The 13,591-nt window shown below is 39.5% G+C and overlaps 1 protein-coding gene across 4 annotated transcripts in view; it reads left to right on the forward strand.

The window, feature by feature from the left end:
- The window catches only part of ror2 (receptor tyrosine kinase-like orphan receptor 2), a 362,545-nt gene extending 350,491 nt beyond the window's left edge, over positions 1-12,054 (forward strand). For 3 of the 4 annotated variants that reach the window (XM_048528079.2, XM_048528080.2, XM_048528081.2), the window contains 2 exons: positions 6,388-6,590; positions 8,792-12,053. In XM_048528079.2, the coding sequence (XP_048384036.1) occupies positions 6,388-6,590; positions 8,792-10,240 (1,652 nt within the window). In that variant the 3' untranslated portion in view covers positions 10,241-12,053. Of the gene's footprint in view, positions 1-6,387; positions 6,591-8,791 lie in introns of all 4 variants that reach the window. The other variant, XM_059644595.1, reaches the window with a different exon arrangement.
- Positions 12,055-13,591: the final 1,537 nt, after the last annotated feature.

Here is a 13,591-nt window from a genome sequence, read left to right on the forward strand (position 1 = left end):
ATTAGCTTGATATGGACTAGGAATGATAATATTTCAGATGGCAAAGATGGGGAGTGGGGATTCCAGAAAATAGAACATTATTGATCAATGAGTTTTCAGCCAATCGGTTTGGAAACAGTGCTGGATCTGCTTAAGGAAGAAGAGAAGAATGTTACATTATAGGGATTTTGGAAGATGGGGAGCATTACACCAAGAAGTGTGCAATAGATTAAAAAAGAGAAGAATGTGCAATTCAGCATAAAAATGCTTAACTGGAGAAAGGCTCAGTTTTGTGCATTATAAAGTGTTTGTCCAAGTTTGCTGTGTGAAAAACATTTTTCTCATGTTGCATTTGCTTTTTTTAACCAATTACTTTATTTGTGCCCTTCCCTTCTTCATCCTTTCATGTGAAACTGGAGGAAACCCATGCAGGCGCAGGGAGAATGTGCAAACTCCACACAGACAGTCACCCAAGGGTGGAATCAAACGCAGGTCCCTGGTGCTGTGAGGCAGCAGTGCTCACCACTGAGCCACCCTGCCACCTCAGTATTTGTAGCAGAATAAGGTTAATGGAGTTTAAGCAATGTGGATATGAAATTGGCTAAGGATAAGAAAGCACAAAATAGTTCTTTTTTTCAGATTGAGTAATTAGGTGGTCTCCAGCAATCATTCAGCAAGAGGTTCAATGCTATTTTTGATCAAAATTAGGGGGGGCAGTGGAGTGATAGTAATGTCACTGGATTAGTAACCTAGAGCCCAAAGCTACTAATAGCTACTAATATAAAAGTGCAAGTTTAATGGACCAAATGACCTCCTTCAGTATCACTGCAGGATTTTAATGTGATGGAAAAGTACACCTGAAATTCTTTCACTGAATAAAGAATGGAGCTTGATTATAAGTTATTAATAATATCACCCACCGTATGTCCCATGAAAAAGAGTCCAGCCAAATAAGGGTTTCTATCCAATGTACAAAATACAAGTAAGTAGAAGTAACAGATCAAAAGAGCTGCTCCTCCAATCACAAGCTGTGTCTTTCCCAGGTTTGTTAATGATCTGTTTAGTAAGCCTATCAGCAGCAAACTTACAATAGAAACATTCTGTAATGGGAAACTAACAATGACATGGCATGTAACAATGCCTAGCCTTGGGCCTGAGCTGATCCACAGTGTCTTATTTTTAAGGTCACATTTCAGATCTTAAAGTTTGCAGCCAAAAACTGGAAGCACTTGGTTCAACAATTAAATCATTTCTCCATAAACAGATTGTTCTTCAGCCAGATCAACACTAGAGCCCCATCAGATTTCAGAACAATGCACTAGATTTTGAACAACAGGCCCAAAGGTGGAAACCAGCCAAAAAAGAAGTCTACTTTCTGAAAATAATTTGAGCTTTCCAGCCTGATGCCTATAGTGATTAGAACGAGGTGGACACTATTAACTGAGTTTCTTGATTGGGGTTGTTAACCTGGGCTGACCGGGAAAGCCTTGGCTGACCAATATAACAGGGAGCTTAGATTCTCCTCATTTGAGGACTGACTCTGAGTTGGTTGGCCACAGGCAGTGTACTCTGCACTAGTAAGTAAAGGGCGACATGGTGATGGGACACTGGCCTCTGTGCAATTACTTCAGTGCCTGAATACCAGGGGGAGATGGGGCAGAAAGTCTGCCTGCTGGAGGAAAAAAGGGAGTAGTTGCCCACCGAGGTTATTGAAGGAAGAGAGGTTCTAAAGGGGAGGTTACCTGCTGGGGTTTGGAATGCTGAGGCATGAAAAGAGAGGCTATGTGCTGGCATTGGAGGGGGGCACAGTTATGAAGTTGGTTGTATCCTCTGATTTTCTGTATAGATATTTGTCGGGTTATTGAGGAATTTCCCACCATCACAGTGTGCAGTGGTTACAATGACAGATATCCCACTAAGTCAATATTCAATATAATGATGGGAAGTAAAATAATAAATTATATTCACATCTGAAGCTTGTTCATAAGAAAGCACCATTTTTGGTGTAAAGGTTAATTGCCAGATAAATTTCTAACGCCTGATCTTTCTGAAAATTGTTGACTTGCCCCATGAATGAGAAAAAAGTGAAATATGGCTCCTTACATGAAAAGTTTGGGCACCTCTGGCTTATAAAGCCCTGTTTTGTGCTACAATATTTCATTCACCACAAGAGGTCACCACAACAGAGGAAAATAAAGGGGAGTAAGGCATTACAACAACTTGTACAATAAGCTTTTGTTTAATATAGTTCATTGGTTCCTGGAAAATTAATCATTACGCAAAGGCTTCCTAAGGCTCCTAATGTCCTCCCAAAATTTCCTTGTCTGCACTGGACCCAAAACCTAGATCCAGCACTTGCAGACTCATTATGTGAATTATGCCAAATGTCCAGCCATAGGATAATAGTCAGAGAGCCATACAGCATGAAAACAGACCTTTCAGCCCAACTCCTCCTTGCCAACCAGGTTTCCTAAACTTAACTAGTCCCATTTGTCTGTCCCCCTAAACCTTTCCATTCCATGTACCAATTGAAAGGTCTTTTAAACATTTGTAACTATACTCATCTCTTCCACTTTCTCTGACAGCTTGTTCCATATATATGCATCACACTCTGGAAAAAGTTGGCCCACAGGTCCCTATTAAATATTTCCCCTCTTACCTTAAACCTGCCCCTTAGTTTGGCTAGTCACCTTATGTATACATCTCATATAAACCTTTATAAGGTCATCCCTAAGCTTCTGATGCTCCAGGGAGAAAAATCCCTCCAATCCAGCCTCTCCTTACAACTCAAGCCCTCCAGTCTCGGTAACCTCCTTGTAAATCTTGTTTGCACCCTTTCCAGTTTAATATCGTCCTTACAGGGGAGCGATGAGAATTGTACACAGTAGCAGTATTCTAAATGCACATTAAAACAAGACAGCAGTAACACACTGCAAATGCATAGATCTTTTTGGAAAGCAACAACAACATGAAACAATCATGTTCAGGATGATATTAAGCAAGGACTCATTGTATTTCTATACTACATTGCATTTTAATAAAATCAGAATATGAGAAGAGACTATTTCAAGGAGCTCCCTCCAAAAACAAGGTCAGAAAGCTGTTTAAACATTTGAGCGTAGCACAGAGGTTTGCAAGACAGTACCTAATTGTACGCAACTAGTCTGTCATCAACTGAGAAGTGGAATTAAAAGGACTGCCGTTCAACAGTTGAAAGGTGTGGCAAAGATACTGAGCTGGAAGGATTGGATGGAGTAGGGCCATGGAATTTTTTTTGTAAATTTGGGATGTGAATTTGAATTTCATGCATTGGAGCAGAACAAAGGACGTTTGGTTATTAAGTTTTCAGATGCCACTAAAATTGGAGGTGTGGTGGACAGTGAAAATGGTTCCTTCAGAGTACAATGGGATCATGATCAGATGAAACAATGAGCTGAGGAGTGACAGATGAAGTTTAATTTTGATAAATGTAAGGTGCTGCATAGGGCAGGACTTATACATTTAATGGCAAGGGAGAGTTGCTGAACAAAGAGACCTTGGAGTGTAGGTTCATAGTTCCTTGAAAGTGAAGTTGTAGGTAGATAGGAAGTGAAGAATGTGTTTGGTATGCTTGCCTTTATTGGTCAGTGCATCGAGTATAGGAGTTGGGAGGTCATGTTGTGGCTCTACAGGACATTGTTTTGACTACTTTTGCAGCATTGTGTGTAATTCTGGTTTCTGTGCAATAGGAGGAATGTGTGAAACTAGAAAGAGTTCATAAAAGATTTATGAGAATGTTTCCAGGTTGTTGTAGGGTTTGACCTGTTGGGAGAGTCTGAATAGCCTGGAGCTATTTTCCCTGGAGAATTGGAGGCTGAGGGGTGTACTTATAGAGATTTATAAAATTATGAGGGGCATGCATTGGGTAAATAGACAAGGTCTTTTCCCTGGTGTGGGGGTCTCCAAAACCAGAGGGCATAGGTTTAACGTGATAGGGGAAAGATTTAAAAGGGCCCTAAGGGGAAACTTTTTCACGCATAGAATGGTGCATGTATAGAATGAGCTGCCAGAGGAAAACATGGAAGCTGATATAATTATGATATTTAAAAGGCATCGGGATGGGTATATGAATAGGAAGGGTTTAGAGGCATATGGCCAACTGCTGAAAAATTGGACTAGATTAATGTCGGATATCTGGTCAGCTGGGACGAGTTGGACCGAAGGGTCTGTTTCCATGCTGTTTATCTCTTTTGACTGTATAAACCAGTGGAGATTGATAAGACAAGATGCAGGTGAAAGAGTCTTGGATAAATTGAAGCTTGTTTATGGAGGAGGCTGAGAGGTGTGAGACCAAGGGTGTAGTTGAAACATTGAAGCAGGAAGATGACAATGTGGATGTAAATTTCAATGGCAATGGGAGTATGCTTAAGCTAGAGGTGAGCAGTATTTCAAAGTATCTGATCATAATGATGGGTTTGAAACTCTAGGCCTATCAGAAAACCAAGACTTTGCATCATCTCAACACCAGTGGATGGAAAGACTTGTATGTAGTTTGTCAGACACTGAGAAGACTTCAGCTTTTTCAATGGTCAGTTTTGTTCACCCTTGGTTTGATGTCAGATTTTTTGATATATGGATGGTACCAGAGGACTAGAAACCTGTAAATTACACAGAATCCCTACAGTGTGGATATAGGCCCTTTGGCCCAACAAGTCCACATCATCCCGCCCAGACCCATCCCCTTATAACCCACCTAAGCTACACATCACTGAATACTACGGGCAGTTTATCATGGCCAATCCACCTCGCCTGCACATCTTTGGACTGTGAGAGGAAACCAAAGTACCTGGCGGAAACCCACGCAGACACAGAATGTGCAATCTCCACACAGACAGTCGCCTGAGGGTGGAATTGAACCCGGGTCCCTGGCAATGTGAGGCAGCAGTGCCAACCACTGAGCCACCATGCTGCCCCAAGGTTGTAAATGTTACGACCTTGTTCAAAAATGGTATAAGGGCATACCCAGCAACTGTAGGCCAGTCAGTTTAGCCCAAATGATAGGGAAGCTTCTAGAAACAATAATGTGGGATAGGATTAAGGGTCATTTGGGCAAGGTAGGTTAATTTAGGAAAACTAGTACAGATTTGAGTGCAAACCATGTTTCACAACCATTCTTGAGTTTTTTTGAGATTTCCACAAGAGCATAATGCTTTTGACTTGATGTATGTAGATTTCCAAAAGGCACATGAAAATATGCTGCACAACAGACTTGAGGCTACAGAGATAATGGGAACTGCAGGTGCTGGAGAATCCAAAAGTGTGAAGCTGGATGAACACAGCAGGCCAAGTGGCATCTCAGGAGCACATGAGTTGACTGATGAAGGGTCTAGGCCCGAAATGTCAACTTTTGTGCTCCTGAGATGCTGCTTGGCCTGCTGCGTTCATCCAGCTTCACGCTTTGTTATCTGTAGACTTGAGTCTACATTTAGTGCTAAAGGACTGAAAGGGACAGTAGCAACAAAAATTAAAATTAGTTGAGTGGAAGAAAACAAAATAATGTTTAAACATTGCTTTCAGACTAGAAGAACATTTATAATTGTGCTTCCCAGTTGCAGCCCCTGGTTTTCCCAGCATACATTAATAACCTTAGATCTCAGTAAATAGGACACAATCTCAAACTTTCCTAAACTTGGGATCTGTGGTAAACTCTAAGGAGAATGTTATTGAATTTCAAACGGACATAGAATGGGCTGACAAGTGGGAGACAAAATTAATATGTGTAAAATGATTCATTTTAGTAGGAAGCAAGTGGGGAGACAGTATGAAATAAATGCTGTTCTAGCGTGTGTGCAGAAGAGGGACCTGTGTGTATATTTGCATAAATCCTTCAAGATGGCAGGGCATGTTGACAGAGCAGTTAATAAAGCACACAGTATCTTGAGCTTTCATGAAAGAGGCAGAAAGAACAAAGGCAAGGAAATGATGTTAAACTGTATAAGATATTGATTTGTCCTCAGCAAGATAATTGTGTTCAGTTCCCCATGCCACACTTTATAAAGAATGTGCAAGTATATGAGAGCGTGCAGAAAATATTGATGAGAATGGTTCCATGGATGAGAACCTCAGTTAAATGAACTGGAGAAGTTGTGACATTTATTGTTGAAGAAGAGAAAGTTGAGATTTGGTAGAGACACTCCCAATCGTGAGGAGTAGGGAGAGACTGTCCTGTTCATGGAAGGATCAGAGGGCACTGATGTAAAATAATTGAAAAAAGAAGTAATGGCACAAACTGTTTTATACAGTGAGTGGTTAAGATATGACATGCAATGCTCCAGGGGTCTGATGGAGGCATGTGCATTCAAGATAATTAATTATCCTTAAAGGAATAATGTGCAATACAGCAGCATATTGATCTATTTATTTCTACAGACCCACATGAAAATAGCAAAATGGAAATCCTCTACATACTCATCCCTAGCATTGCCATTCCATTGGTCATTGCTTTGTTATTTTTCCTGATCTGTATGTGTCGAAACAAACACAAAGCATCTACACCTTCTCCACAGCGACGCCAGCTGATGGCATCTCCCAGTCAGGATATGGAACTGCCACTCATCAGCCCTCACAAACAGGTAATGTTATGTTCACCTCGTGATATTTTAACATTGTTACTTAATTTTCAGTTCATCTGTTATCTTGACTTAGTGGCAATGTTATTATCTTTGCGCAGAATGATGGATGAAATTTCCCTCTTCGTGGAGGTGGCAGGAGAGGTGTTGAGATGAGGATATAATTGAGAGTTGGCCCTGAAAAGATACTTGCTTCCTTGTCAGCTCACCAATTATTAGGTTTTAGGTGAGAAGGTCCATAGGGGAATTCCTTGACCTATCGTGATTTAAGGCCTTTAAATGGCTAATTAATTACTACTTAAGGGCTTCAGCTCACCACCTCCCAACAACATGTCTTCCCAGTAGGTGAAAAAATAGTTTCCTGATCGGTATGCCAGGTCAAGGAAATGAGTAATGACTTCTAATTTGGGGGAAATTTGGAGGAGTGAATAGCAGGCAAAGAAGTCGCTTCTGAAAGCTATGTCGCTAGCTTGCCTCTGATCCCCTCCCCCATCCCCTTTCCATATCAGCCCCTCCCATCGGCAAGAAGATAAAGAATACCTATTTCCTCATTGCTGGATCACCCAAAGAGGCCTTGACTAACATTTTTAGGACTCAAAAGCTGCCAACCAATGAGAAGCTGTTAGGAAATCACAAGCTGCCAGTGTCTGGTTGGCCAGCAGCTTCAACACTGTTAACAATTTGATTGGTACTCAATAGGTCAAGCCATCTCAGGGCTGAGGATAGCAAGTTAGTTGTCACCTAATACAACTGTCTGTGCACTTTGACAAAGATGGGAAAATTATGTTAATTAACATAATGTTAACAGTTAAGATTGAAATATGTTTTGAATGCTTAATCTTGATGAGTGCTTAATCTGGGTGAACACACCAGTTGAGAGTTCTCAATTTTTGGAGGTGCTGTCTTTGCAGAGGGTTATAAAAACTGAATTCCTGTCATAATTAGCATTCACGATTCCACTGCCCTATTCAAAGTTTAAAATTTGCCAGGCTAATCATATATGGGTGTTGCTGGAGCTGGATGTTCACAACATTTAACCGGATAACAGTGAGCACTAGTTAAAATAGTTAATTGTGAGTTGTAAGGAACAGTCACTTGACCTGAAACATTAACTCTGATTTCTCTCCACAAATGCTGCCAGATCTGCTGAGCATTTCTGTTTCTGTTTCTGTAGTTAATTGTGAGGTGTGCTGGTCTATTTTGCAATTCTAACTAAACTTCACTGTGTAGCAATCTACTATACTATCCATGTTTCTAGAATCCACCATCATGATGTACCTGATATCTAAATTTGTCTGACAATTTTATTGTTGAGAGTTGAAAAGCTGTTTTGAAATATAAGCACAACTACAAAACAAATGTTCACACATTGCATAATCATTCCTTCACCCAAAACATTCCCATCATTTCTAATTAAGTTTTGCAACAAACCATTTAATAAGAGTGAAAATCACAGCTATGCTTTTTCAGATTTATTCATCATCACCATTTCTTGGTAGATCCTAAATATTGGTATATTCCGTGGTTCAAATACCTTAGTAGCTATACGTTTGACATTTTTTCAACCAATCAAAAATATTTAACCCCTCCAAGAAACTGACTGATGTACATCAATGAGGCTATTAAATGGTTAGCATAGTTTTAAATACAATTTTCAATTATTTTAAGTTATAGTGAGTTAGGTTGCAGACTTACTCACTGAGCCAGTGTGTTTGATTGCAGATGTTTCATCACCCTGCTAAGCAACATCATCAGTGCACCTCCGGTGGCTTTACCAGAGGCACATTGATGATGTTACCTAGCAGGATAACGAAACGTCTGCAATCAAATGCACGGCTCAGCGAGCAAGTCTGCAACCTCATCCACAACCCGAGCTACAAATCTTCTCAAAAACTTTTATAGTGGATTCACTAGACATTTTGTAAATATGCTGATCGTTCATGATAAATCTAGTTCAGCTGTACTAACAAAACTGACAGGTTAAATACAGCACAGCGTAATCTATAACTGAAAGAAGTATAAATAAGTTACCATTTATTATAACCCTATTCCACTGGTTTTTTGGAGTTATTGTTTCTGACCTTCCAAATTAATTTGAAACTTTATTTATAACTGACCAGCTTAATTCCATGTGCATTGTACATTAGAGAAGGTCTACCTGTTTTTCTTTTTGTTAACCAGTTTCATCTGGATCATCTTTCTAGGTGAAACTGAAAGATATCTGTCTGTCTGCAGTGCGATTTATGGAAGAACTTGGAGAGGATCGGTTTGGGAAAGTTTATAAGGGACATCTGTACAGCACAGGCCCTGGTGAACAAGCACAAGTTATAGCAATTAAGACAATGAAGGATAAAACTGAAATGACCCTTAAAGAAGAATTCAAACATGAAGCTTTGATGCGATCTAGGCTACAGCATCCAAATATTGTTTGCCTTCTTGGTATAGTAACTAAAGAACAGCCCATGAGCATGATCTTTTGTTACCCTTCCCAGAGTGACCTCCATGAATTTCTAGTGATGCGTTCACCACATTCAGATGTTGGAAGCAGTGATGATGACAGGACAGTGAAGTCTGCGCTGGAGCCAGCTGACTTCCTGCACATTGTGACTCAGATTGCAGCAGGCATGGAATACCTATCCAACCATCATGTCATACACAAGGATCTTGCCACCAGGAATATCTTAGTCTGTGATAAACTACATATAAAAATATCTGATTTGGGCATTTTCAGAGAGGTTTACTCTGCAGATTACTACAAGCTGATGGGAAGTTCACTTCTACCGATCCGCTGGATGCCGCCTGAAGCTATAATATATGGAAAATTTTCTGTTGATTCTGACATATGGTCTTTTGGGGTAGTGGCATGGGAAATATTTGGCTATGGCCTGCAACCGTATTGTGGGTATTCAAATCAAGATGTCATAGAAATGATAAGAAACCGTCACATACTGCCCTGTCCAGATGACAGCCCAGCTTGGGTATACAGTCTGATGCTGGAATGTTGGCATGAAATTCCATCAAGAAGACCACGGTTTAAAGATATCCACACACGACTCCGAACATGGGAAAATCTGTCCAATTATAACAGCTCGGCTCCTCCTTCTGGGAGCAGTAATGCAACACAGACTAGTTCCCTCAGCACCAGTCCTGTCAGTCATGTTAGCAATGCAAGATATGTGGGACCAAAGCAAAAAACGCATTTTCCACCTCCTCAGTTCATACCAGTAAAGGGACAGATACGACCAATGGTTCCACCACCCCAGTTGTACATTCCAGTAAATGGTTATCAGCCAATGCCAGCTTATGGTGCCTATTTGCCAAATTATTATCCAATGCAAATCCAGATGCAGATGGCTCAACAGTTACCCCCACAAATGGTGCCAAAGTCAGGTTCCCACAACAGTGGAAGTGGCTCTACAAGCACAGGTTATGTAACAACAGCACCCTCAAATGCATCTGGAACAGATCGTATTGCTTTGATCCCAGACCAATCAAATGGCATAGAAAATGAACCTAATGAACCCACTATTGCAGATGAAGTACATGCTTCTGAGAGTCTCCAAGATGATGCAACGTTGGTGCCGGAAACAGAGTTACTTGGTGATGCTGACCTACCACAAACAGCTGATGTGGAAGTGGAAACAGAAGCATAAACTATCTTTTCCAGAAAAAGATGCTCAATTATTACTAAAACATGAATGATAACAAAAGAAGGTATGTGAAACGGTAAAATGTCAAACTTATAAATTTTTATTATTTTTCTTTCAAAAAATTCTTTTCATTAATGACATGGATACAATCTGCCTGTATCCTGTCATTTTTTGTTAGGCTGCCCTTGAATTTGTTATTTGCAGCTGGCACAGTAAGGAAATCCTGATTCTTACAATTTATATTCGCTTTTCAGTGGAATACATGCAGATGGCAAAAGTAGGTGGTGTTGCAGATTTGGACTGAAATATGTTACCAAGGTTTGTGACTCGACTGAAATGAGCAGTTTTGTTTTTCTAATGTTGCTGTGCAACTTTACATTGTCGAGCAATACCCCATATTTATATAACACTATATACTTGTACATTGAACTGTAATAAAACACACTTCATGAAGTAAAAGCTCATGCGTGTGTGTCGGGGGGAGAGAAAATCCGCCAACCACAAGTGAATGAATAAAACAAAAATTCTCAGTGGAGGTACTTTGCTTGTACACATTTGTACACTTGAATGGTGTTACTGCATAGTAATTTTACAAACATGGTAGTAGAATGCAAAGAAAGGATATTCTGAGGATTTTAACAGTATTGTAAATGCCTCCTGGCTCCCAGTAGTCAATCAACTTGTGACTGAAGTGACACAGACTGAACATAAACATGAAGAAATATACGCAGGGAGGAAGGAGAATGAAACTAGAATTCAAAATATCTTACTATTTTACGAAAGAGAACTGGTGTGCGGATAGCTACTGTGTGGCATCTGGCAGAAGAGGTGCCTGCTCTTTGTTCCAAGGCAACACTGAGAAGAAAGAACATTATAAACCATACTATAACATTTGTATTTCATACTAACCAACAAATCATTGTTTATGACTGCCTTGTTCTTTATTTTAGTTGTCAGATATTAATTACAAGCTTACACTTTAAATATTAAGTGAAATATTCTTTGTAAATACAAAAATAAGAAAATGTGTTTTGTAACAAAAATCCTCCTAATTGCTCAAACCATCTGCCTCTCTTGGCAAACAACTTTGCATTTTGGATCCGTTCTTTCTTTTGTTACCTTTTAAAGAAGTATGCTGTACAGAAAACAAAGTTTGCATTTCATATTTTTAAAAATCTCAAGGCATTAATTGTAATTTATGTCTCATTGGCATAGTCTTTTAACATATACCTGTAATGAAACAAAAGTTGAATCTATAACTTAACTGGAAACCTACTAAGTGAATACTTATTTCACTTAGTTTGATTTCTCCTTTATTAACTTGCCTGTTTAGTTTAAATGGAGGTAATTACGAAACACATGAGCACAATGTTTATATATTTTGTAAGCCAAACCACATAGCATTTCAAATAAAGTCATTATACACCATACAAATACAGTTCCTTGCAAAAGATTGTGTTTTTGGTAATCAGCTACATCTGGTGCAAGTCACTTTCAAGTGAGTCCTGTGTCTTCCTATCAACATCTTATGATGTACACTTAAATAAATACCTTCACTGTTCTGTTTTCACGCAGTTGTTTCAAGCTCAAATAATCCAATTTTAATGGATTGCACAACATTTTAGAAAAAAAGCCCTAAATTCAGCTTTAACTCTGAAGTTTTAGTCTTCTGTGTTTCAGTCTAAAGAACTAATGGCAGAGATAACTAAGCATCCCAGTGTGTACACAGAGAGCTGATTCGACCTTTACTATGTGAACACCATCATTGACTAACTTAGTGATTTTAAATTATGGATTTTCTGTATGTTTTTACTGACTTTACTGCAGGAGACATAAGAAACAACAGTTTTCTGAAAATGCATTGTCAGAAGATCCAGGTTACACATTTTTTGTGTGATTTAGATGAATTTTCTGGTGATGGAGAAGAGTGGAATTCCTCTGAGTGTGTTGAATGATTAACAGATTTCTTTCTCCTGCTACAATTGGACAAATTGGATTTTTTTGTATTCTTGCAGGACTTGCTGCCACTGAAAGGGATCAGTGAGCTGCTTGACCATAGGCCTGCAGCCTTGCAGACCTCTGCAAGAACTGCATCAGCCCATAAATGAAACAAAATTTTAATCCATACTAATACAAGTTACAATGTTTTTGATCTGTTATTCTGTTATTTTGATCTGTTATTGCCACCCAGGTTGACAGGGTTGTGAACAAGGGATACAGTGTTTTAGCTTTTATTAATAGAGGGATCAAGTTCCGGACAGATGTCAGAGGTAGTTTCTTTACTCAGAGTAGTAAGGGAATGGAACGCTTTGCCTGCAACGGTAGTAGATTCGCCAACTTTAAGTATATTTAAGTCATCATTGGACAAGCATCTGTTATTTTCTAATTTTACTGCATAGCCTGTAAAATAAAGCAGTCTCGCTCCCACGTTATGATGTAAAATATTTAATTACAGCCATTCAGTATAAACAAGACTAAATTTCTGTATAACACATCTTTATATGAAAAAGTTTCACAGTTTTGACTTCATTATTAGTTACTGCGTTATGGAAAACTGTACAAAGACAAGTTTTTAAACTTTATTTTGATGTTTTTGTACTATTCCCTGCTCAGCTGAAGGTTTTGATAAAATGAATGATCTTGATATCAAAGCCACATTTGAGTCAGTGTGTTATCAATCAGCTCACCACAACTGGACTCAGTGAAAATCTGAGGAAGAAACCTCCATTAATTGAATCATAACTAACATAAAGAAAAATGTTTGTGAATATTGGAGATCAGTCATCTCATCTCAGCTTCAACTATGGCCCTCCCTCCATCATATGGTGTGTATTGTACAAAATGCGGAGGAATGGGATTGTGGGAGATAAAGCAGTTTGGATCGGAAATTGGCTTGCTGAAAGAAGACAGAGGGTGGTAGCTGATGGGAAATGTTCATCCTGGAGACCAGTTACTAGTGGTGTACTGCAAGGGTCGGTGTTGGGTCCACTGCTGTTTGTCATTTTTATAAATGACCTGGATGAGGGCGTAGAAGGATGGGTTAGTAAATTTGCAGACGACACTAAGGTTGGAGTTGTGGATAGTGATGAAGGATGCTGTAGGTTGCAGAGAGACATCGATAAGCTGCAGAGCTGGGCTGAGAGGTAGCAAATGGAGTTTAATGCAGACAAGTGTGAGGTGATGCGCTTTGGTAGGAGTAACCGGAATGCAAAGTACTGGGCTAATTGTAAGATTCTTGGTAGTGTAGATGAGCAGAGGATCTCTGTGTCCATGTGCACAGATCCTTGAAAGTTGCCACCCAGGTTGACAGGGTTGTGAACAAGGGATACAGTGTTTTAGCTTTTATTAATAGAG

The sequence above is a fragment of the Stegostoma tigrinum genome, chromosome 3 (assembly GCF_030684315.1).
Source record: "Stegostoma tigrinum isolate sSteTig4 chromosome 3, sSteTig4.hap1, whole genome shotgun sequence".
NCBI lineage: Eukaryota > Metazoa > Chordata > Chondrichthyes > Orectolobiformes > Stegostomatidae > Stegostoma > Stegostoma tigrinum.